The sequence below is a fragment of the Oenanthe melanoleuca genome, chromosome 26, assembly GCF_029582105.1.
Source record: "Oenanthe melanoleuca isolate GR-GAL-2019-014 chromosome 26, OMel1.0, whole genome shotgun sequence".
NCBI lineage: Eukaryota > Metazoa > Chordata > Aves > Passeriformes > Muscicapidae > Oenanthe > Oenanthe melanoleuca.
This window is the reverse complement of record NC_079359.1, coordinates 5,701,176-5,725,339: the sequence shown is the minus strand read 5'-3', so window position 1 is coordinate 5,725,339 and position 24,164 is coordinate 5,701,176. Positions and strand designations below refer to the sequence as shown.

The 24,164-nt window shown below is 57.5% G+C and overlaps 1 protein-coding gene across 1 annotated transcript; it reads right to left on the bottom strand.

Annotated features, from left to right (window-relative positions):
- Positions 1 to 1,464: 1,464 nt before the first annotated feature.
- Positions 1,465 to 21,789, bottom strand: ADORA1 (adenosine A1 receptor). The gene is made up of 3 exons (XM_056511536.1): positions 21,398 to 21,789; positions 20,604 to 20,986; positions 1,465 to 2,453 (listed from the first exon to the last, which is right to left on the bottom strand). The coding sequence occupies exons 2-3, from the start codon at positions 20,942 to 20,944 to the stop codon at positions 1,823 to 1,825; spliced, it is 972 nt and encodes a 323-aa protein (XP_056367511.1). The 5' UTR covers positions 20,945 to 20,986; positions 21,398 to 21,789; the 3' UTR covers positions 1,465 to 1,822.
- Positions 21,790 to 24,164: the final 2,375 nt, after the last annotated feature.

Here is a 24,164-nt window from a genome sequence, read left to right as displayed (position 1 = left end):
CAGCAGGGCCTGACAGGGGTGTGGGCTGAAGGCCAAGGGGAATTGCTGTTCCAAGTGCTCAGCACCAGCACAGAACCACCTACACCATGGGAAGGTTGGCAGGGCACTCAGGACCCCTCTGCTGGGATGTGGCTAAGGGAAGGACTCTCTCCTGTCCTTGCCATTGTTTTTCTGCTCTGCTCCCATTTTTCCCAGTGTGATCTGAGCCAGGAGCCTGGAAATACATCAAGGCCTCTGCAAAATGTGGGTGGCTGAGCCTTTCATCTCCTCTCTTCCTTGCTGCCCTCCTCATCCCTCCGAGCTGAACAGAGCTGGCTGCTGCAGTGGGAGGGAGGGACTCTGGCTGCACACTCCCAGCATTGCTAAAACCACCATAAATCTCACCCATCCGGGGTCCTTTCCCTCTCTCCACCCCCAGCCTCTGTGGGAACTTGCTGCAGTCACTGTGCCCACTGCTGACCCCTCTGAGGAGCACGACCCTGCTGGGGCAGGGCCAGGTCACGGACCTGTGTTTGCAGTGGGAGCCTGGTGAACAAGGGAGCTGATAAGAAAAGAACCACAATCCACTACATTAACTTTTCCCACCACTGCTTCAGCCCTGGAGGAGATCTTGCTGCAGAGCAGGAGCTGGCACTTGCAGCATCCAGAGCTGGATGAGGGATGGTCCATCTCCAGCCACCCACTCCTCAGGTCTCCCCACAGCTGAACTTCAGGGGTGGCAAAGTGCCCTGGAGCAGCATGGCACCCACGTGCTGTCCTGTACTGTCCCCTCCTTGCTCCCAGAGGGGTCCAGGCTCCCCCCTGGCCCTGGACTGTGGAACTGGCTGCACTGACCCACAGTGTTTGGGTCAAAAGAGTTTGGCTGCACAGGGAGGGTGGGAGGGAGCAACTTGGGAGGTGTGAGATGAGCAGCCTTAGAGAAATTCACTACTACTTTTCACAGAAAACAGCCAGGAAAAAAGGAGAGAAAATTACTCAAAAGCAGAGTAAAGGGAAAGAGAAGTGGAGAGGACACACTCCCTGGGGTGTGCAGCTCACAGGGGTAGTGGGTACCCATGGGGAGCCATCAGGGAAGAAAAAGCTCTTTCTGCAGAGTTCTCTGGGGTTATGCTGAAGAGTTTCACCAGCACCCACCTCTGCATACCTGGCAGTGCTGAGAGCTGGAGACTGACCCTCTGCTCTGTGGGGTGATGGTGCTGGCAATGCCATGGGAAGACTTTTCCTATCTCTTCCCATGTCTCAGCCCAGCTCACCTCTCCCTGGTTAGAGGCAAAAAAAGGGCTTTTAAACTTATTTTCTTCAGGAATCCCACTGCCCTGGACTCTCCTGGTTTTCAGCATCTTCACTCCCACAGGGCACCCTTTGTCCCAGGTACTGCCATGGCTCCAGGGACGTGGAGGTGCCCCCAGCACCACCAACACCAGGGAGCTGAGGGTCTCCATCAATGGCAGGGCACCTCCTGGGTGGTTTGGATCACTGGACTTTATTTGATGAAGATAAACTCAGAGTTCGTCTGTACAACTTCTCCTTAAGTACTTGTCAATGCTTAAAAAAATGAAAAACAAAAACAAACAGGGGGAAAAAAAAAATCCTAAACCAGAAGGAACAGTGCAGGCTACAATATCCAAACAGTACAATGCTCGTGAATAAATAACCCCGGGGTGGCCGTGGGGACTGCAGGGGCTGCTGAGCCAAGAACCCACCGGGGGCTTCACCCCTTCCTGGGCGGGCACTGGTGGGCACTGGCGGGCACTGGCGGGCACTGGTGGGCACTGGTGGGCACTGGCGGGCACTGGTGGGCACTGGTGCTGCCCTCCCAGCTCTAGGTGCCCGTCTCGGCGGCGCCGGCGCCGTTTTTGGCGGCTTTGCAGCAGAAGTACTGGTTCCAGATGTGCAGGAAGGCCGTCCGGAACTTCTTGATGCGGAAGGCGTAGACGATGGGGTTCATGGCCGAGTTGCCGTGGGTGAGGAAGATGGCGATGTAGGTGAGGATGGGCGGCGTGCGGCAGGACGGGCAGAACAGGGTGATGCAGTTGAGCACGTGCAGGGGCAGCCAGCTGAGCGCGAACAGGAACAGCACCAGCGCCAGCGACTTGGCGATCTTCAGCTCCTTGCCGTAGTACTTCTGCGGGTCGCTGGCGCTGCAGGACACCTTCTTGTCGAGCTGCTTGCGGATGAGGTTGAACACCTCCAGGTAGATGAGCAGCATCAGCAGCAGCGGAGGCAGCACCCAGACGAAGAAGTTGAAGTACACCATGTACTCCATGCTGATGACCGTCTCGAACTGGCAGGTGATGACAAACTCCGTGTGGCTGCTGTTCGGCTCCTGAGTCCTCTGCATCTTGTTGAGGTTGTTCCAGCCGAACAAGGGGGTGAGTCCCACCAGGAAGGAGACGATCCAGCAGCAGGCGATGGCCACGGCTGCCCGCCGCGCTGTCACCACGCTCTTGTACCTGCGGGAGACGACAGCCACGGCAGGAGTTAGGCAGGGTGGGATGCTCCACTTGGAGGCTGCTGGGGTGGCAGAGCCTGTGCTGAGACAGAAGGGTGTTCCTCCCTCCCTCCCTTGGCAGTGGGTCACAGCCTGTTCTGAAAATTCTGCTCGCAGACAGTTTCTGTGCCCGAGCCCTGGCATGGCAGAGGCTCCAGACACAGTCTGTGAGCTCCGGGGGCGATGTCAAGCCAGGGAGTGCATCAGCACCTGGGATTTGCCTGAGTGCCCAGCCCTCATGCCCTGGAGGGAGTTCATGTGCTCCCGAGCCCAGCTCCCGTCCCAGCACTGCACCCGGAGCAGCAGGTCACCCTCTGCAGCCACGCCAGCCCTGCCAGCTCACTGCCCCAGACAGCTGCCGTGTGCCTGGGGAGGAAATTGCCAGCAAAACCCTCCCAAAGGATGTGCTGGGGAGGAGGAAGGATCTGCTAATGGATCCCTGGGGAAGCTTTGGGCACAGGCTGCTCCTCCCTAATGTGCTCAGGCTCACAAAAGCCTCTTTCTTGATGGGCTGGTGGGAGAGGAGAGCTGGGCTCTGGCTGGGCTCTGCTCCTCCCTGGTGCCCCTGGGGAGCCACTGAGGCTGGGCTCGTCTCTCCAGAGCTCTCCAAGCGGGAAGTGCAGTCTGCTGGGTTGGTTTTTTCCCCTGGCCCTCCAAAAAGCTTTTATTTGGAGGCTGAGAAGATCCACAGCCCCTGAGTTATTGCTTTCCACCAATGGGGATTGAAAAAGGATGTTTCCTGACTGTTTGCTGGGTCTCTCAGGGCTGCTGCTGTTAACCCAGCCATGGGGACCATGTGAGGTGGCTGGCAAAGGTGGATCCTGCTGCTCAGAGCTCCCTGCTGCAGGTCTGTAGCCTTTACCTGTGATGGAAATGGAGCATTTTTTATACAGCAAAGACCCAAACCCACTGTCCCTTCTCAAGACCCCTCTCAAGGGCAAGGCATCAAGGTGGGAGCTCGGAGTGGCACAGGCTGGAGGAGAGGACATCAGTCCCTGTGAGTCCAGAGGGCCCAGAGCCACTGGACCCTGCCAGCTTTGCTGAGGGAGTCTCCTCTGCTCTGGGAAAGCTTCCCAACATCCAGGGCAGCCAGTCCGTGGGAAAGGGTGACAATGTGGGCAGCTGTTCCCAGGCTGGCTTCGGAGGAGATTTATTCCTTGTGGAGAGGAGGGAGGGCAGGAGACCCTGAGAAAGGCACAGGCAGGGAGGACTGGGCATGGGCTGGGCAAGGGGCAGGGGGCAGAACCAGCACCGGGGTCATGTGGAGGGAATGGAGAGGAGGGTCCAAGGGAGGGGGGCAGGGGGTGCCAGGGATTCCCGTGGGGCTGGCTGCAGCTCCTGACACCCCACTGCCACCTGCTCAGGCTTTAACACCTGGGGGTGGCACCAGAGCAGCACCAGCCCTGCCCCAGCTCCTGCCCTCTCTGAAACCCCTGCAAGCCCTGCCCCATTTCTCACTCCTGGGGGTTTCTGGGGTTTTCTGCTGATCCTGCTGGGTGTGCTCCCACTCTGGCTGCTCCCTGACCTGCAGAGCTGTGGGAGCCACTGCCCGACAGACAGAGCTGCTGAGCAGCCCTGGTGTCACCCTGGTCCCCAGGCACAGGGTCCCCCCCTGCACAGCCATTGTCCCCATGCTCCATGTCCTTCCCTCCATCTTCACTTGGCAGTGCCTGACACCAGCTGGGAGCAGCACCTGCACCTCCCTGCCCCTCCTGGCCCTCTGCCCCACGGGGCTGAGGCTGCACCTGCAGAAGCAGCCAGGGCACACCTGGACATCACCCTGCACCTGTGTGACATGGCCACAGGAAGGTGGGGGACAGAAAGCCCACGGAAAACAGCCACATCTGGAGCTTGCTGCTCCTTCCAGCAGCTGCAGGAAATGTGCTCCCACAGAATGACAAAAGCAATACAATTCCAAGTTCCTTCTCCCTCCAGCCCAGCAGATCTATCCATCCATGGAGCTCATGGGCCTTAGCTGCTCTGAAGGCCACAAGTCCAATTTCAATTCCTTCTGCACTTTATTTTCCTTGGAGGTGTCCAAGGAATGCCTGGCTGTGGCACTCATGGCTCTGGGCTGGGTGACAAGGTGGGGGTGAGTCACAGGTTGGAGCTGATGGTCTCAGGCCTTTTCCAACCTGATTCTGTGATTCTGTAAAGGTGGAAATGCAAGATCCCACCTAATCCTCAACCCCTGCCACATGGTGGGAGGACAGCAGAGGGTCAGGGATAGATCTTGCTGTTCCAAATATTATTCTTGGTTATGCCATAAAGAAAATAGTTTCTCATTTGTCTCATTTTGCATTAATATATTAAGGCTGGGGTTTGGGACAGTCTGGGAGGCAGAAACACTAGAAAATGCTGATAATGGCTCATAGTTAATAAATAATCTTATTATTCTCATCAACCAGAGCAATTACCAGCACCATTGCAATTTTATTACTGCTGTTATTTTTATTAACAGCTGTGACTAAAACATCCACGGTAATCATCACCCCCATTCTCATCCCCTTTGGGTTTGTTTCCTCTGCCTGTGGGGGTTTGAGCCTGGCTATAATTACCTCCTGAGTGGTGGTTTGTGCTCCATCCCTTCCCCGCAGTGATGGGCACTGACCCAAGCCCTGCTGGGGGCCAGGTCTGGCAGAAAGCACCAACGACCATCCAGCCTCAGGGCGAGATGGGATGGGCAGGAACTGTGGTGTGGAACAAAATTGTCTTTGAGGGTTTGGAAGATAATGCCAAGAGGCAAAATGGCAATTATGGATAGAGCTGTGTTCTCCCCAGGGGAAGGGAGGAGGTGATGGGTGGAGGCAGAGGCCAGCAGATTGTCCCCAGGGCGTGCACAGAGCTGGCAGGGAGCAGCTCTGAGGCCAAGATGCTGCCTCAGGAGAGGCTGAGGATGGAGCAGACACTGAGACCCTTTTTCTCATGGGGATCACAGGACCTGGAATGGTTTTGTAGGGAAGGGACTGAAATCCCATCTACTCCCACTCTGTGGTGGGCTGGGGCACCTTCCACTGCCCCAGGCTGCCCCAAGCCCTGTCCAACCTTCCAGCTTCCCGTGCCCTGTGCCAGGGCCTGCCACCCTCACAGGGAGGAATTCCTCCCCAATATTCCATCCAGCCCTGCCCTCCATGGGAGCCTTTCCTGTGTTCTGTCCCTCCAGAGCTTTGTAGCAGCCCCCTGCCATCCCTCTGCAGAGCCCACCCACCCTCCTTTCTCTTTGGTCCCCATCCCCAGACCACATTAAACTTCTGCCACATCCTGCAGCCCAGCCCAGCCCAGCTCAGCCCAGCCCAGCCCAGCTCAGCCCAGCCCAGCCCAGCTCAGCCCAGCCCTGCCCAGCCCAGCCCAGCCCAGCCCAGCCCAGCCCAGCTCAGCCCAGCCCCTGCAGCCCAGCCCAGCTCAGCCCAGCCCAGCCCTGCCCAGCCCAGCCCAGCCCAGCCCAGCCCAGCCCAGCCCAGCTCTGCTCTGGAGGTGCCCAGGGCAGGCAAAGGGACTGTGAACATTTCAGATATTAGGGCATGTCTGAAAGCACCTGGAGAATGGAGGATTCATGGATTTCACCTTTGCCTTGGGCTCATTTCCAAGATCCTGACCCAGAGTCAATCCAAACCAAACTTCTCTTGTTTTGTTTGAAAAAGCTTCAAAGGCTCTAGGCCTGGTTTGAATAAAATGTGGAGGTTTTTAGCAGTTGTCTGATTAGTTTTTCTGTCCACAAAACACTTGCTGTTGTCCAGACAGTGCCAAGATGTGGCTTTGCTGGTCCTTGCTCTGGAGAGTTTATTGCAGTGCAATTCCTGGGGAATTAATTCACTAATGAAGACAGAGCATTCCTAATGAAAAGAGGCTGGAGCCAACGTGGCAGGGGGAAAGGAGGCCAAGCTGACATGAGGCTCATCTGCACCATCAACACAGCAAGAAAAAGCAGCCAGACCATGTCCTGATCTAATTGAAAGTCTCTAGACACAAGTGCTTTGATCTCAGAGGGTTTGGATTCCTGCTCCTTTCTCCTGGCTCTATCTTCCTTCAGATCTTTCAGTGTCTTGGAGGCTGCTGGGTGGGAAAACTCAGATTGTTGGTGTTCAAAGCTGCTCAGAAATGAGAACCTGAGAAATGCAAAGCAGTGTCTGGGCTCTGCAAGGGTGAGGTCAGCCACAGCTCAGGCTGGGAAAAGGGGGTCACTGTGCTCACATGAGGTGGAAGGAGCTCAGGTGGCAGAGCCTGTGTCACCTCTGATCCTGGCTCCTCTGCACAGAGGGGTGGAAATGTGGGTTTGTGTCACCATGTGAGTGGTGGCCTGGGAGGGACAGACAGACATCAGTCAGAGCTGGAGTTTGGATGGGCATTGCAGCTGGTCCTTACAAATGCTGGGAATGGGCAGACTGGGGTACCCTGTACCTCGGGGTACAGGGGCTTGTCCTGATCCCAGACCCCAGAATGATTGCTTGGCAAACCCAGCGGGCAAGTAAAGGGATAAGAAACTGGTCTGGAGTGTGGGGAGGGCCAGAAGAGCCCATCCAGCAGGGACAGTGGTGTTTGTGGTGCTGGAGCCCCTGTTCTGCACCAGAGCAGCCCAGCAGGGTCCATCAGCACAGCATCTGCAGCCTGGCACCTTCATCCTGCCACAGAGCCACTTCCCAGCACTCCAGAGGGACCTGGGGGACCCTGTGTGCCCCCTCCCAGCACCTCTGCTTGCTCTGCAGGAGATTGGAGCTGTGGGATGAGTGCCAGCAGATCCCTGGGACAGAGGGAGGGGGAGCCCTGGTGGGAGGGGAAGGGCCAGGGGGTCATGGCAAGGGGTCCTGGCCCCAGGATTTGCATTGGGGATCAAAAATCCTGATTTAAAAGGAGCTGAGGAGGAAAATCTCTTCTAGCTTCCTCACCCAGGTCTGTCTGCTGGGGGTGAGGGACAGTTGGATGGTGACAATGGTGGTTTTTCCGCAGGTGTCACTTTTGGAGGGTTCCCAGAGCAGGAGAGGCACCAATGGCAACAGGCACCTCCAACCCCCCTCACACGGGTGGGAAGCATCCCCAGGGTCCACCTGGAACCTCTCTGGCCACCCCTGGGCCAGCTCAGGCCCTGCTCCCATTACCTGAGCCCAGCTCAGGCCCTGCTCCCATTACCTGAGCCCAGCTCAGGGGGCACAGTCCCACTGAGCCATGGTTTTGCACCCAGGCAGCTCCAGAGCTCCCTCCCAGCTCTGCCATGTGTGGTCAGGGCCCTCCAGGACCCCTGGATTTTCCTGAACCTCTGGCTTCTTCCTCTAGGACCCTGAGATAGGTAGGAGGGAAGTGATTTAACACTATTGGCATTGGCTGCAAAACCATGAACCAACTGCAGAATCCCAGAACTGGTGATGTTCTCTAAAAAAATGTGATGTTCTTGTCTTTTGGCTGCTGTTTCAGGCAACAACATTCTGAGCAAAGCAAAGTGTGAGAAATGCTGGAAAAAAAAAAAAAAAAAAAAAAAGGAAAAGAAGAAGCTGAGATTCTTTCATAGCCCCAGGACTTTGGGAATTAGGACACACAGAGGACAGCTTGGTCCCCAGGAGATGGGGTGAGGTTGTTAAAGCTGCAGGACAGTGAGATGAGCACCATGGACTTGTCTCCAATGCTGCCCCTGTACAATATATTTCCTGGACATTTTTAGTGTCTAAACAGTTTTGTTGTCAAAAATAGGAATTTGCCGTGTGAGCATCTCCTTTGAGGGGGGTCTGGCTCTGAGGGTGGCTCCCACACACCACAGGGATGAGCCCTCTGCAGATGGAGCCACTCAGCTCCACGTGCCTCCCTCTGGCCAGGCTGGGCTGGGAGCAGCCTGCTCCAGGGAGGGTGTCCCTGCCATGTGGAACAGGATGAGCTTCCAGCCCCTTCCCACCCGAACCATTCCCTGATTCCCTGGCAGAGCTGGAGGTGCTTCTCACCAGTCAAGCTGCTCTGCCCTGCCACAGCAACTAGCCAGGAGCTGATGGTCCAGCCCCAGCCCAGCAGTGTCTGTGTGATCAGGTAACTGAGGCTGAGGTGCTCCCTGAGTACACAGGAGAAGGATACAAGGCAGCTTTGGGCAATCTTCAGTGCAAATCCAGGGCTTGGCTGGATGAAAGTGCTTGTATTGCACTTGGTTTTTCTATGCATTGCATATTTTGGCTCTTTATGCAAAAGAACTTCTTTGAAATGAGGACTCTGAAAGTCAGCCCTCAAAATTTAGAAGGGAGGGGGGAAAGAGGAGGATGAAGAAAGAAAGTAGCTCCAAAACCCACTTATAATGCCAAATGTGACAAATGTGGCTCTGAGAAATGGAAATGGAACAGCAGATAAAAAGTGCCTGGTGTAGCTGGGCTGAGCCTCAGATCCACCCCACAAAACACGAGCTGTGCTGGGAGGGAGCTGCCAGCTGGGGAAGTGCCCAGTGCCACCACCCTGCCTGTCCTGTCCCACCACCCTCCCTGTCCTGTCCCTGTCCCATCACCCTCCCAGTGCCACCACCCTGCCTGTCCTGTCCCACCACCCTCCCTGTCCCCACCACACACCCCAGATGGGGCTCCAGGGCAGCCTCCAGCCAGGAGAGCCTGGGAAACACCAAGAGCCATAAAAAGTAGGAGCAGAGCAGGAGCCCCAAGCAGAAGGGGATGGGGGGGTCTCTCGAGCTGCTGCTGTATCTGCACTCAGGGACACGAGATCTGCTCCCCAGATTAATGGGAGGCAGGAAACTGGAGATGTAATCTCAATTAAGAGGCACAGCAAGCCTCAGAGCAAGGCTGAGGTGGGTCTTTATCTCTCCAGTGCAGAAGGACTCATCAGAAAAAAAGAGATATCCAAAATTACAGTTGGAACAGGAGAATGCTGTTGGCTGCCTTTGAATTTCTGGTTTTTACACTTCTCTTGTTAACCTGACTCCTGATTTTGCAGTCAACAACTAAACTCCTCAGTTTCTTAGGCTGCAATTTGTTATTGGATCAGGATCCTCACAGCACAATTTGTCACTGCAGAGGGAACATTTCCTTTCTTGCACCTAACCCAGTGCAGAGATTGGGACGTTCAAGAGTGAAAAATTGGCCGGAGGTTCCCAAAACCAGGGAGGTTGTTTTCTCCCCAGTGCCTGGAGCAGAATTAGCAGTGCTGATGAGATCTGCTGCTTCTAAACCTCCCAGGACACAGCAACCCAAAACAGCCAGTGCAGCACCTTCTGTCCAATGCATCCTTCCCCTGATTAAAAGATCAATTTCAAATGCACAAGTGCCTGGATTCATTCAGCTTGTTTGGTTTTCATTTGGTTGGTTGTTTTTTTTTTTAATGAGTTGGTTATATGTAGTTTCAACTGGTGGAAATAATTTTGGAGGTACTAATTTGGGTACAGTTAGCTTCCAACTTCTGTCCAAACACAACTCTCCACAAAGCTTAAGTAAATTACTTAATTAATTACTCCCTCCACACACCATAAAGATGGAAAAAGTAACAGTCAGAGGACATGTGTCTAAAGACATTGAGTTGTTTATCTTGGAATGAGTCTGAACAGTGAATCCACATCTCAGTCAGTCAAATGAAATGCCAAATTGGAAGTGAAGGCTCCAGTTAACACCACAATTAAATTTTCCCTCACCTCTGAGAATCTGTCACCAGGAAAACAAAAGTGCAAATGCAAATGCAAATGCAAAAAAAAAAAAAAAAAAAAAAAACCTGAAGTTTATTTGGACTCTGTTTTCTCATTTAGATTAAAATATTAATTATTCCCTTGGGAGAAAAGTGGGGAGCCTTGTTCCCTGGGAGGAAGCAGCTCAGTATTTCCATCAGGATGGAGGAGACATCTGAGACCCAAGATCAGGTGTTGCAGTGAAATGCCTCAGTTGGGCCTAATTTATGGCATGTTCCTAATTATTCTGGTCTAATTGTAGAAGGGACAGCAGGCAGACCCAGAGCCCAGGGGATGAGGGGCACAGGGACCAGGCAGGACCCCTCTGCCCTGCAGCCAGCCTGGGACAGCTGGCAGTGCTCACCTGGGGAAGAGAAGGATCCAGGGAGGTCCTGGAGCCTTTCCAGAGCCTGAAGGGGCTCAGGAGAGCTGAGCAGGGACTGGGGACAAGGGATGGAGGGACAGGACAGGGGGATGGCTCCCAGGGCCAGGGGGCAGGGCTGGGTGGGATTTGGGAAGGAATTCCTGGCTGTGAGGGGCAGGGCTGGCACAGGTGCCCAGGTTTGCTGTGGCTGCCCCTGGATCCCTGGCAGTGCCCAGGGCCAGGCTGGACACTGGGGCTGGAGCACTGGGACAGGGAAGGTGTCACAGCATCAGGTGGAACAGGGTGAGCTCTGAGGTCCATTCCCACCAAACCAGTCTGGGGTTCTGGGGCTCTGGGGCTCTGGGAAATGCATCTCCCTCTCCCTGAGCCCCAGCAGAGCCAGGGCTGCCTGTGGGTGGGGAGCAGGGCTGGAACTGGGGGATCCCCACAAGACCCCTCGTGTGTGGCTCACAGAGATGGGAAGGAGATGATCTTTGCAATTCAAACCATTCTGGGATTCAAATTCCATTCTAGGAGAAAAGAGGTGTCAGTGGCTGCTCCATCCTCAACCCAAGAAACTTTGGCTACAGCATCTCCTGGATTCTGGATTCCAGCCCTTCTGCTGCTGAGCACTGTGAGCTCCCTCACAAACCTTGAGCCCAGAGAGCCCAAGTGCTGGATGTGGGGATGAGCTCCCTGAAATGAGATCCGAGTGCCCCCATGCTGGCTCTGCTCAGCTTTGCCAGCTCCATCTGCACCCAGGCTGAGCCTTGGGACCACTCAGTGGAGAATGGAGCCTTTGCACCAAGAAAATGAGTGTATTCCTCGGGTAAAGGCACCAAGTGTTGTCACCAGAGCAGAAAAGGAAGAGGAATAATTTAATCTGTAGGACTGTGCTAATTCTGGTGATGCCTGAGACAGCATTTCTCAGCTTCAGCCCCTTGCTGCTGTCAGAGGGAGCATCACTCCCTGTGTGAACAGATGGAGAGACTGAGTGGCAGAGGGGAGCTGTGATCTGCCAAGATGGACCAAGCTGGAGGAGAAAACATCCCAGTGCCAGGAGCTGGCACTTCCCTTTGAAGGAGCCAAGGAAAATCATCCTCATCTCTGGTTACAGGGAGGGAAATGGGCTGGAGAAGGGGATAAACAGCCAAGGCAGCAGTGCCCTGGCTTTCTGTGCCTCCCATGGGGATGATGGAGAGGTGACATTGCCACCTCAGGCCTGGTGGGACAGAGGGATGTCCCCTCTGTGTCCCCAGCGTCCTGCTGGGTGTGGCTGGGCTGTGCCAGGACAGCACCGAGGGGGCTGGAGAGGGACACACAGCACTGACAGAAACACAACCAAGCACCAGGACTGTGACAGCTGCTGGGCACAGCTGCCTGCTCAGTGCCAGGGCAGGGAGGGATGGGGCAACAATGGGAAATGGAGGGAGAAGGAGGGTGAGGGTGCAGGGGAGAGGTGCTGGGTCCCACAGGGCAGAGAAAGCAAACCCAGATGCCCCAAATCCTTCTGGTGTCTGATCCTGCTCTGGCCTCCCCCCCATCACCCAACGTGGCCCTTCCTGCCCACACCCACCAGACTCTGTAAGGAGCAGATCTCAGGGCTCAGGGTTATTTCATCCTCTCCTGCTGGTGGCATCACCAGTGATGCCTGCCCTTCCCCTCCCTGCCATCCAGCCACCCTGGCACAGCAGCTCCCTGCAGGGCTGGGGGTGCCAGGGGGTGCCAGGGGGTGCCAGGCTGCTCAGCTCACTGGGGACCCTCTGGCTGGGGTTTGGGCTGCACTGGAGAGCACTCATTGCTTCCCTTGCCCTGGTACCCTGTGCAGGAGCCCAGCAGCTGCACTGCACTGTGCAGGAGCCCAGGAAGCCTCTGGGACATTCCCATTCCATTTCCCATTCCCATTTCCCATTCCATTTCCCATTCCATTTCCCATTCCATTTCCCATTCCCATTTCCCATTCCCATTTCCCTCTGTGAGAGGGGTCCCACAGGACCAGCCCTGGGGCTCCTCCCAGCCCTGGCAGCCCCAGCTGGGCTCTGCTGTCCATCCCTGCTGCTTGGGCAGCATCACTGTGGAAATCATTCATTGCTCTCCAGGATAATCTAAATCAGCTCCTGTCAGCTCAGCTGTGCTGTGCCATTTCCCCAGGCTGAGACAGTGCTGCTGTCCCCAGGGGATGTCCCCATCCCTGCCAGGAGCCTCTCGCTCCTCTGGGCCCCTCCATGCTCCATGTCCTGCTGTCTGCAGAGACCACAGCCCTCCCTGAGCTGTGCCTGGGCTTCCCTCACAGCCCTGTGGGCAAGATCCCCCAGGGGTTTTCCCTGTCCTTCCAGACAAAGGTTTTCTTCCAGCCCATCAGCTCCTGTCCAGTCTGAAATTACTCCAGTGTGTGTCACAATCAAACTCATCTCTCGGGTTCTTTCCCTCTGGTGCCTCCCACAGATTTTCCTCTTTTTTTTCTTTGTGTTATTATGACCTTTCTCTCCCCCTGCCTCCACCCCAGAGCACAGACCTGCCTGTGACCCCTGGGATGAGCCATTCCCACTGTCAGGCTGATTCTCATTTGGGTGCAGGAACTCCCTGGTCCCCATCCCTGCACCTTTGTCCAGCCCTGCCTGTTCTCCTGGACACCCATGGAGCTCTGTGTCCCAGGCCAGGTCCCCCAGAGCAGGTCCCCATGGCCAGCAGCCCCTGGTGTTGGCTGCAAGGTGTCCCAGGTTGGCTCTGGCCTCACAAGGGCCCCTGCAGGACCTGAGTGTGAAGTGGAGGCTGTGGGCTTTGTCCCAGCTGTGTCCCACCTCACCTCTTGGCCAAAATTCCCTTCCTGGTCAGCAGAGCCAGTCTGGCCCTTTTAAGCTTATTCTGAGCCCACAAATGGACTAAAAATCCCTGGTGTGATTGACCTGAGGGTGTAAGAGGAGCTGAGGGTGGTTTGGCTGTTGGTGGCCAAGGGCACATATCCAACAGGACCAAGACAGGGGCCACATGGCTGTGCCAAAAGCTGGGCAAGGACATGAAGAGCAGTCCAGGCCCCAGAGCTGGTCCATGGGAAAGGCTCCAAGTCAAGAGGAGTACCTGAGCCCCAGCCTGCAGCCCAGGGCAGCTCCTGAGCCCCTCTGCAGCCCCAGCCTGCAGCCCAGGCAGTTCCTGAGCCCTCTGCACCCCCAGCCTGCAGCCCAGGGCAGTTCCTGAGCCCTCTGCACCCCCAGCCTGCAGCCCAGGCAGTTCCTGAGCCCCTCTGCACCCCCAGCCTGCAGCCCAGGCAGTTCCTGAACCCCTCTGCACCCCCAGCCTGCAGCCCAGGGCAGTTCCTGAGCCCCTCTGCACCCCCAGCCTGCACCCCAGGGCAGTTCCTGAGCGCTCTGCACCCCCAGCCTGCAGCCCAGGGCAGCTCCTGAATCCCTCTGCACCCCCAGCCTGCACCCCAGGGCAGTTCCTGACCCCTCTGCACCCCCAGCCTGCAGCCCAGGCAGTTCCTGAGCCCTCTGCACCCCCAGCCTGCAGCCCAGGGCAGTTCCTGAGCCCTCTGCAGCCCTGTGAGTCTCCTGCTCCTGCTCTGTCACCTGCTCTGGCTGATGTGCAGCCAAGGTGACACCAGAGGTGGCACTGTCTCGGTGACAGTGGCACCTCCCTGGCTGGAGCCACATCCCTGCACCAGGAGGGGCTCAAAGGGCTCCTGCAGGCTCTGAGCCAGCTCAGCACAGGCCAGGTGAGCTGGGCCTGACTCAGCCCAGCACCCTGCAGGGCCAGGCTGGGCTGGGACTGCTGAATCAGCAGCTTTGGCTTTGGCACAGCCTCCCTCTGGGGTGTTTCCCTGTCTCTGTGCCAGCAGTGCCTGGGCCCTGCACACCCAGCCCAGAGGGGATCACACCAGCTCCACTCGCCCAGTGCCCTGGACAGGGCTCCAGGAAGGAGAACTTGTCCTGCAGGTGCCTCAGAGTGCTCCCAGAGTGTGCCATCCTCAGCCTGTGCCTCACACAGGAGCATCTCTCAGCTGCAGGGACCTGCTCTGTCCTGCCATGGTGCTCCTGGCTCTGGGTGCTTTCTGCTCCATGGGATCCTCGTGGGATGAGGGAGCACAGGCTGGCACTGTGGGTGCACTGAAGGCAGCACACCTGAACCATGGCCATGGAGGCAGAAGGTTTGCTGGGCTCCATCACACATCTGCTCCCTGCAGGATGAGTTTGTGGGGAGCCACAGAATCACAAAATCCCAGAATGGTTTGGGTGGGAAGAGACCTCAGAGCTCATCCCATCCCACCCTGCCATGGCAGGAACACCTTCCACCAGCCCAGGCTGCTCCAAGCCCTGTCCAGCCTGGCCTTGGGCACAGCCACAGCTGCTCTGGGCACCTGTGCCAGGGCCTGCCCCCTGACAGGGAACAATTCCTTCCCAGTATTTGACCTACATTTCCATTTTTTCTGTTTGAGTCCATTGGTCCTTATTCTGTCCTACAGCTGAACCAGCCTGGCCCATTTAAGACACATTCCATCTAATTTAATACCACAAATGGCTAAAAACCCACAGTGCCATGCACCCTGAGCTGTGAAAGAAGCAATTTAATTTCATGGAATTACTCCTGCAGGGATCACCAGGGCTGGGCCTGGACACTGGAGGAGCCTGGCAGGACTTTAGTGCAGGAACAGAGTGCCCACGTTGTCCTGGCCAATCTCAGATTGCACACCCTCCCTCACCCTGGGACCTCCTGAGCCAGCCATGGTGCCTCAGTTTCCCCATCTGCAGATTGCTGGGAACACATCCTGGAATTTACTGGTGAGACATTGCCAAGGGTCAGTGTCTTACCCTGAAAATCAGCAGAAATAGGTGAAAAGCCCAAGGAAAGCATTCCCAGAGCAGGGTGTGGGCTGCAGCAGCCCCCAGCAGCAGCTGCAGGTTTTCATTTGTGGTCCTGAGGCACAGCCTCGGCAGATGTGGCCCTGCCAGGGACAGATGTGACCCTGCCAGGGACAGATGTGACCCTGCCAGGGACAGACAGATGTGGCCCTGCCATGGACAGGTGTGACCCTGCCAGGACAGGTGTGGCCCTGCCAGGGACAGACAGGTGTGACCCTGCCAGGACAGGTGTGGCCCTGCCAGGACAGGTGTGGCTCTCTCAGGGACAGGTGTGACCCTGCCAGGACAGGTGTGGCCCTGCCAGGGACAGGTGTGGCCCTGCCAGTACAGGTGTGGCCCTGCCAGGACAGGTGTGGCTCTCTCAGGGACAGACAGGTGTGGCCCTGCCAGGGACAGGTGTGGCTCTCTCAGGGACAGGTGTGGCTCTCTCAGGGACAGGTGTGACCCTGCCAGGACAGGTGTGACCCTGCCAGGACAGGTGTGGCTCTCTCAGGGACAGGTGTGGCTCTCTCAGGGACAGACAGGTGTGGCCCTGCCAGGACAGGTGTGGCTCTCTCAGGGACAGGTGTGACCCTGCCAGGGACAGACAGGTGTGGCCCTGCCAGGGACAGGTGTGACCCTGCCAGGGACAGACAGGTGTGGCCCTGCTCCGGGGCTCGGAGCGATCACCGGCGCGGGGACCACGCCCTGTCCTGCCCTGCCCGGAGACAAAGGACCAGGGCAGGTCCTGGGCTCAGGGAGCCCACCCAGGCTCTCTTGAGGCATTCACCTCCTCCTGCCCCTCGAATTCAGAGGATTTGGGAGTGACTCCGGGTCTGGAGCATCCCCGCAGGGTTCAGGGCTCATCCCCTCCCTCTGCTCTGCCACACCAGCTCCTCCCTGCACCCAGCTGGCACTCCCAGCCCATCTTCCCTGCCTTTCCAGGAGCTGGGAATGCTGTGAGAGCTCCCTGCAGCCACATGGCAGCGTCTGGAGCTTTTGGGAGTGACCTGATTTTGTGTCTGCCAGCTGTGTGAGCTCCCAGCCTAATCCAGACACCCCCTCACGAGGGAAGGGCTTTGATCCCTGCCTTACACAATTCATGGCTGAAAATTATCCTGTGGCCAGAGAGCAGGGCTGAAAACCAGCTCACCTGGGTATTTACAGGTCTTTACCAGGATCTGACACCAACATAACCTGCTGGTAAATCCCTGCCCATCTCAGGGGCTCTGTGGTTTTGGTGATTCTGGAATTGAGCTCCTGGTCTGTGCAGCCAGATCTGGTTGGGAAGTGCTGCCTCTGATGCAGCATCCACATGCTGGGCTGGTGCAGTGTGCTGGAAACTGTGCCTTGAAACAGCCTCAAGTCTGCAGAAACCTCCCTGGACTGCAATTCCTGCATTTGAACCTCCATCCTTGGTTCAGAGCTGCCTGCTCCATGGAATGAAGGTCTCCACAGATCACTCTCACTTGCTAAAAATATACCTGGAGCAGGGCAGGGAGGGAAGAACAAGAGGTGGCTGCAAAGACCGACCAGTCCCCGAAATTCCTCCAGGGTGGGGAAAATGGGAATGCTCTCCTTGGAAATGAAATGTGATTTCTCAGGGATGGGGCCTGTACGGATGGATGGCACCTTTTCACTGACTAATGGAGGTTGAAAGAAAATAGATGAGCTCCAGGGTGAGAGCTCTGAGTCACCTGGATGCTTTTGAAATTCCTCTGAATGTGAAACAGGCCTTGGCAGAGCTGTGGTTTGGCTTGTTCACTGGCCTGGCTGGACAGGAAGGTTTCCTGGCACTAAATATTGGGAGTGCTGGAAAAATGTCTCATGGGCCCTTAGATGCTTTAGTAGCTGGCAATTTGGGCCTGGCCATCCCAGTGTTCTGTTCCTCGCCCATCCCATGGCAGTGGGTGCCCATCACTGCCCTGCCAACACCTCCACGAGCTCCTGGTGGAGGAATTATGGAATGGTTTGGGTGGAAGAGACTCATCTCATCCCACTCATGGGCAGGGACACTCCCACTGTCGCAGGTTGCTCTGAGCCCTGTCCAGCCTGGCCTTGGGCACCTGCAGGGATGGGGCAGCCAGAGCTGCTCTGGGCACCTGGAATGGGGAAAAGCCCCTCAGACACCCTGCTCCACCCCAGCTGGCTGAGGCAGCACACTAGCCACACTAGCCATCAGCTAGCCCAGCTGGCCCCGTGGCTCCTGACAGGACTGGAGAGGAGGGGAAGGAGTGCTGCAATCCCAGGAAGAGCCTGAGCTCAGCCTGGAGAGCAGGGGGTCCGGGGGGAGCTTCCCTTGGGGTCCATCCAGGAGCTCGCAGGTCCCCTGCACATCCCTTCCCTTTCTGCCTTGCAGGCCCTGCAGTGCAGGGCTGAGGGATGCTCCTGCCACCCCTGAGCTGCTTTATCTCATTCCAGGCAGGGCACAAAGCCAGTGCTGCCCAGAGCCACCCCCAGCACTGCTTTCACCTGGCTCTGCCCTGCTGTGCTCCAGCCTCCTGCCTCCCATTTCCTACACAGCTCCAGCCATTCTGATCCACTTCCCTGGCTCTGCAGCCTCACAGGGGGGCATCCCACCCCTGCAGCAGCACCAAAGGCAGCTCTCCCTGGTGGGAAGGCAGGGCTGGGAGGATGCCCCAGGGCTGAGGCCCAGCACAGGGGATGGAGGTCTGGCTGTGGATGGAGAGACTCCAACATCACATTCCTGCAGGTTTTCCCTCCCTGGCACGTTTCAAAGTGTTTGAGGTGAGGTCACAAGGTCACAGGGACATCCCAAGACAGGCTTGGGCTGCATCCATCAGCATCCCAGCCAGGGGTGCTTTGGCACATCTCAGGGACAGCAGCTCCTTTTGCTATGGCCCTTTCCAAAAGAGCAGGGACAGAGCCCAGGGCAGCAGAGGCTGGTGCTGAAGGAGCTGCATTCCCCCAGACATCCCCCTGGCACCTCCCCTCACCCACCCCTCCAGGACCATCTCCAGCATCCTGCCTCCTCCAGGATGCTGAGGTTCCTGCCAGACACCCCCAGCTGGCTGCTTCCCCTCCTTTGAACTCCTTTCATCCTCCCCAAGCACCACTGGGAGGGGGAAGTTTGGGCTGGGCTGGGGGACCCCGCTGTGCCCAGATGGGGGGTCACAGGCTGGGGGTCCTGCCAGGCAGAGAGGAAGGATGTGAGAGGGGAGGGGGAGTTTTCCACCAGCAAATCTATTTTAGCTGGTCTCCAGCTGCTCCTGTGGGGGCTGGGAAGTGGGGAACCCTCTGCTCTAGGCTGCTCAGTCCAAGTGATGCTCCTGCATCCCTCCAAAGTCAGGGAAGGGCCCCTTGTGAAGCTGTGGCTGACCCCTGAAAGAGTCCAGGGCCAGGCTGGGAGGGGCTCAGAGCAACTGGGACAGTGGGAGGGGTCCCTGCCCATGGCAGGGGGTGCTTGTGTTCACACAAACCTTCCAGGAATTCCTATCCTGAGTGCTGTGTACAGGGCACTACATCCCCTAATAACACCTCATGTACCAACTGCCAGAAGCTCATAACTTGTAGGATCTTTAAGGCTGGGAAGGACCTCTGAGATACTTGAGTGCAACCATTAAGTTGATGAGGTTACAAAGCTTTTCAATACTAAAGCACTACCTGAAAAGACAGAGGGAAATCTCCTGCTGCTGAGTGTTTGGGCACACAATAGGATCACAAAATTCAGGGTGGAAATTGCATGAGAAAAGCCCACCCAAACTGTGTACAGCATAATACTAATATTAATACTAATACTAATACTAATACTAATACTAATACTAATACTAATACTAATACTAGTACTAATACTAATACTAACATTAATATCAATATTAGTAATAGTAATAGTAATAGTAATAGTAATAGTAATAGTAATAGTAATTATAACATTGATATGATATTGATATTGATATTACTCCCAGGAAAGCTCCTGGGATCAGGACAGGAATCTCCCCTGAAAGGCCCATCTGATGCTCAGTCAGACAGGGAGGTAAAAATGGACTGGTTTGTTGGGAAGGTGCTGGACAGGCTGTGCTGCTCCTGTGGAGCTGCAGAACTCGCCAGAGCCTTCCCCACAGGCAGGGGAAGCGTGAAGCCCAAAAAAGCTCCAAGAGCAGTGACAGGGTGGGAATCACTCTGTGACACCGACGGGCTGGGAGACAGTGATTGGGAAAATCACACCTAGGGAGGGAGCTGGGAACAGTCTGTGCAATCGTGTGTGGCAGGGAGGGGGTGGCAGGATTGGGGATTTATCCTGCGCCCCCTCCTCTGTCTTACACTCCTCCCAGCAGCTCCTGCTGGTGTTGGTGGCTGAGGAAAAATCCCAAAGGAGCACATCTCTGGCCTACCGCCGTGGATCTGGGAACACCCAGCGCTCTGGAGCAGCCGGGTGATGCCAGCACAGGTGCCTGCTGTCCCTGTCTCACTGCAGGGGAAAGCAATTCCTGCCCCAGGAGGGGTCCCACACCCGCTGGGGCGTGGGCAGCACCAGCACAGGGGGTCAGTGGTGGCACGAGTGCTCAGCTGGGCTGTTTCCCAGCCACGCTCCCACATCGGGAGCCTTGCACGGGCCTGGCAAAGTGTCCCCGCAGAGCGAGGGGCTGAGCCGGGCTCTGCCCGGGTGTCCCGTCCCCTTCCAGCCCCGCGCACAGCCCCCGGAAAAGCTTCTCCAGCGCGGGGCATAAAGGGTTAACTATCTCCTTCTGGAGCGGCGGAGTTGGAATGAAGTGCTCAGATGAAGTGTGTCCCTCCTTTCTGCCCCAGGCACTTGCCCTGGGCTCGGAATGACAGGAGATACAGAAGGGGGAAACGGGGAGAGGAGTTTATTGAGGGGCACCCAGAGCAGGGCTCTCTCGTGGCTGAGGTTGCCCCAGACTGTCGCTCTGGCTCCTCAGACTGCCGAAGCTGTGTCCCCGAGCAAGCCACCCCTCTGCTCCCCACGGCAAGGGAAAGGCTGGGCTGGGAGCCAAACCCGCCGTCCCCTTTCCTCCTGGAGTCCAGGCCGTGGGGACTCCGTGAGGGACTGTCCCCACTGCCGGCTGGCTGCCCCAGTGTGATCTCAGCACCCCCTGAGCCCCAAAAGGAGCGGCTGGAGGCTCCAGGACATCCCCCCACCCCGCCACCTCCTCGCCCAGCCTGCCTCGGTTGCAGCTGCGGCCAGATGTGTTTGGGATGGCAGCGTGAAGGAAAGTCCTTTCTCCCTGTGCTTCCCCAGGAATTTTAGGTTCCTCACTCCCTCTTAACCTTCACAGGAGAGCCGGTTCCGACGCCTTTTCCTACCTGACTGGGATCTTCACCCGCAGGTACCGATCCACGGCGATGGCCAGGAGCGCCAGGATGGAGCTCTCCGTGAGGATGAGGACGGGACAGGCCACCATGAGGCAGGTGTAGAACTCGGTCTGGGGTCCGATGTTGATGATGATGGCCAGGGGGATGACCAGAGCCCCCACGGCGACGTCGGCCACGGCCAGCGAGACGATGAAGCAGAAGGTGGCATCCCGCAGTGCCTGGTTCATCTTCACAGCCCAGATGACCAGGATATTGCCCGGCACGGACACCAAGGCGATGAGCACTTCGATGGAGATGTAGGCAGCCTGGAAGGCTGAGATGGGGTGTGCCATGGTGCTGCGGTCCGCGCTGCTCCCGTGTGCTTCCTCGGTCACCTGCAAACGCGCGGGGAGGCGCTGAGACATCGGCATCGCTGACTGAGCTGCCGGCGGGATGGAGCCTGTGCGAGGGGGTGGGAAAAACCCCCGTCCCGTCTGTGCCGTCCCCCGGGGCTCCGAGCCCCCCGCCCACCCCGAGCTCATCCCGCACCCGCCTCCATCCCGCAGCGCGACCGCTCCCGGCGCTGCAGAGGGAGCGGGAGCCGCCAGACGGTCCCGGGAGAGCGGCGGAGCGCCGGGACTCTGTGGGAGCCCCCCGGGACTCTGTGGGAGCCCCCGGGCCAGGGTCTGCAGCGGAGCTGCGGCGGGACCCCGCTGTCCCCGGCTGGATCCCCTCCCTGCTCGGCGCCGCTTTCCGCAGCCGCCCGAGCCCCGCGCCCGCCCGCTCCCGGCCCCGACCCCTCTCACCTCGTCCTGCAAACCCAGGGCTTGTTTTGGGGCGCCCTCAGGGCCGGAGAGGCAGCGCTGTGCCCGCGGCGGGGCTCATGCTGCGGGCGGCCGGGGAACCTGCGGGAACCGGGCTGGCCGCGGCCGCCGGGGCTGCGCTCGGTCCCCGGTGCCCGGCACCGCTCGGCTCCCGCAGGCGCTGCCCCCTCCCCGCCGGAGCCGGAGCATCACATGGTGCCGCCTTCCAGCCTTTAAAGAGCGACTGACCCGATTCGGGCCGGGGGAGGGAGTGCGAGGGGCCGGAGGAGGCGGCGGGACCGGGGGAGAGGCGGCGGCGGAGGAGCAGCGGAGCCGACCCAGCCCCGGCGCTGCCCACACCAGTCGGGCTCCGGTTTAACGCTAAAACCGGTTTTTGAGGTCGGGTGTGAGCGGAGGATCGGGGCGGGGAGGGAAGGGCGGAGGCAGAGCCCGAGCTGGGGTGGGCGAGGACCCGGCCGGCCCCGGCACGGGCAGCGTTGCTCGGGACTGTGCCCAGCACCGCGTCGGGACCCCAAGACAGACCCGAACGGCCCCAAGAAGCCCTGGCGCTCACCTGGGCTCTGGCCGGCACTGCCTCGCCCATGGGGTGCCTGCTTCCCCCGCTTTGCTGGGCAGGTGGGGTCCCAGCCTCCCGGGGCTGTCTGAGGACGGTGACATTGTGCCACCTCTGGGCACTGGGCTGTGCCAGCAGCAGAGCGAGGTGAGTTTAGTTTGGTCTGAATATCTGTTTGCTGTGCAGAGAAAAAAATAAACCAAGGCTCAGGGACTCCTGTAAACACAGTGCTATTTATGGAACATTCACATCACAGCATCTCCTCACTCCTCACTGCAGGGAAAAGTGATGCCCCCTGTGCCTGAGCCCCTAAACCCAGAGGCAGGAGTGGGATGGGGATGCTCAGGATGGGCTACTGGGAGTGGAAAGGGCATTCCCAGACAGCCCAGAACCCCTCACCCACCACCTTCCCAGGGTGAGTGTCCTTGCAATCAACCTCTGGCTGGGAACAGGGCAGGAAAACTGGCAGGTTCCTCACGGGAGTGCAATGCGGAAGCAAACGCAGGCAGGGCCTGGCCTAATTGTATGCAAATCTCCCAAACAGAGATTAAAACCACTCCTTTTCCTCTCTGGATTTGCAGTTTGTTCTCCCTCCTTGGATTCATGCCCCAAAATGCTCAATTTTAGCAGCACTCCTAAAAACCCCTCATGTTATGCCAAAAATGAGCTGCTGGCTGTGAACCTGCCAGAGGGGTCAGAGCTCCCTCACCAGCCCAAGAAAAGTGTCCCAGGGCATGGGCAAAGGCTGCAGAGGTTGGATGACCAGATTGATACAGGTGGTTGCACAGAGCCCATTCCTGACAGACAGGGATCATCTGTTCATTCCCCTGGCACCAAGCTGAGGATGTGTCTAAAGGGGATCCTTAGAAAACCATAAAAAAGAATTTTCTGGTGAGCATCAAACACTGGGAAAGTCATTCCCATCATCCAGGCTTTTTGAGGGGTTTTTAAGGAGAAAATGTCCTGAGAGCTGCAATGGGTTGGGAAGGTCCCAAAGTGTTGGATTATGCTGCTATGAATAAATACCCTTGGCACACAGGGAGAGATGGGGTGAAGGGGGACAAACAGGGGACATGGTGTGGCTTCCTGCAGCAGCCCCAGAGAGCTGGGGGCAGAGCAGCCTTGCCATGGCAGGAGGAGGCAGGAGGAGGCAGGAGGTTGGTGTCTGCCCTGATGCACTGCAGGCTGTGGCGTGTTGGGGCTGGCTGGTGAGACCAAACCCTGACTGAACCCCCGGGGTTTGGCAGCAGCCAAGAACTGCTTTTCCAAGGAGACAAGCCAGGGTGTGGGGAGCTCATTTCTGCCCATCTTTCTTCAGCTTTTCTCTGGGGTGTGGGTTTCCCACTGCTGCCTCAGTTTACCTACACAAAGAGCAGCTCCATGGTGCCATGGGGGGATCAGGCAGGAGAAACTGAGGATTTCTTCACCTCTTCCATCATGGTGATCATCCCACAGCACTTCTGGTCATGGAAAGGGGCCTCTTAATTAGGAAAGTAAATTAAGAGTGTGGCTGGTGCCAGCAGCACCAGCAGCACAGGGGTGTCTGCTCGGAGGGCTGGTGGCTCTGAGAGACATTAATTTGGATGAATGATCCCCTGAGTGCCACGGTCTGGTGGGCCCACGCAGGATAGCACAAGGCAAAGAAAGAAGCAGCAAACAAAGGGAAAGCCTGGAGCTTTTCCAAGGAAGCCTCCATGTGCTGAGATGTTTTGGAGTGATGCTCACCCCAAGGGTGGAGGCCACCATTCTGTGTGCCAGTGACACAGAGCCCTGGGGACACGGCTGGCCTATGACTTGTGCTCAGTTTCTCTCCCTTTTAATGGGGTGCACAGCCCTGGGAAACTGTCTGGGGAGCAAGGAGCCCCAGACTTCCATAGGATGGTGCATCCCCATCTGGGCTTGGGAGGAGATGCTCAGCAGCAATGACACAGCACAGAAGATATCCCAGAAGACGATTTAAATGGGCAGATCCTGGACAGTGGCTGTTTCCCTGTGGGCTGCCCGTTCCTACTGAGCACATCCCACCCCTGTCCCTCAGGGCAGGTTGGGGAGAGGGTTGGCAGTGAGTGCTGAGGGAGAAACCGAGTCCTGGGAGGTGCCTGTGATCCCTCAGCCCTGTGCTGGCACAAGGCTGTGCCCCAGTTCCCTCCAGCCTGAGGAGATGCCACATCCGTGATGCTGCAGGTCCTCACAGTG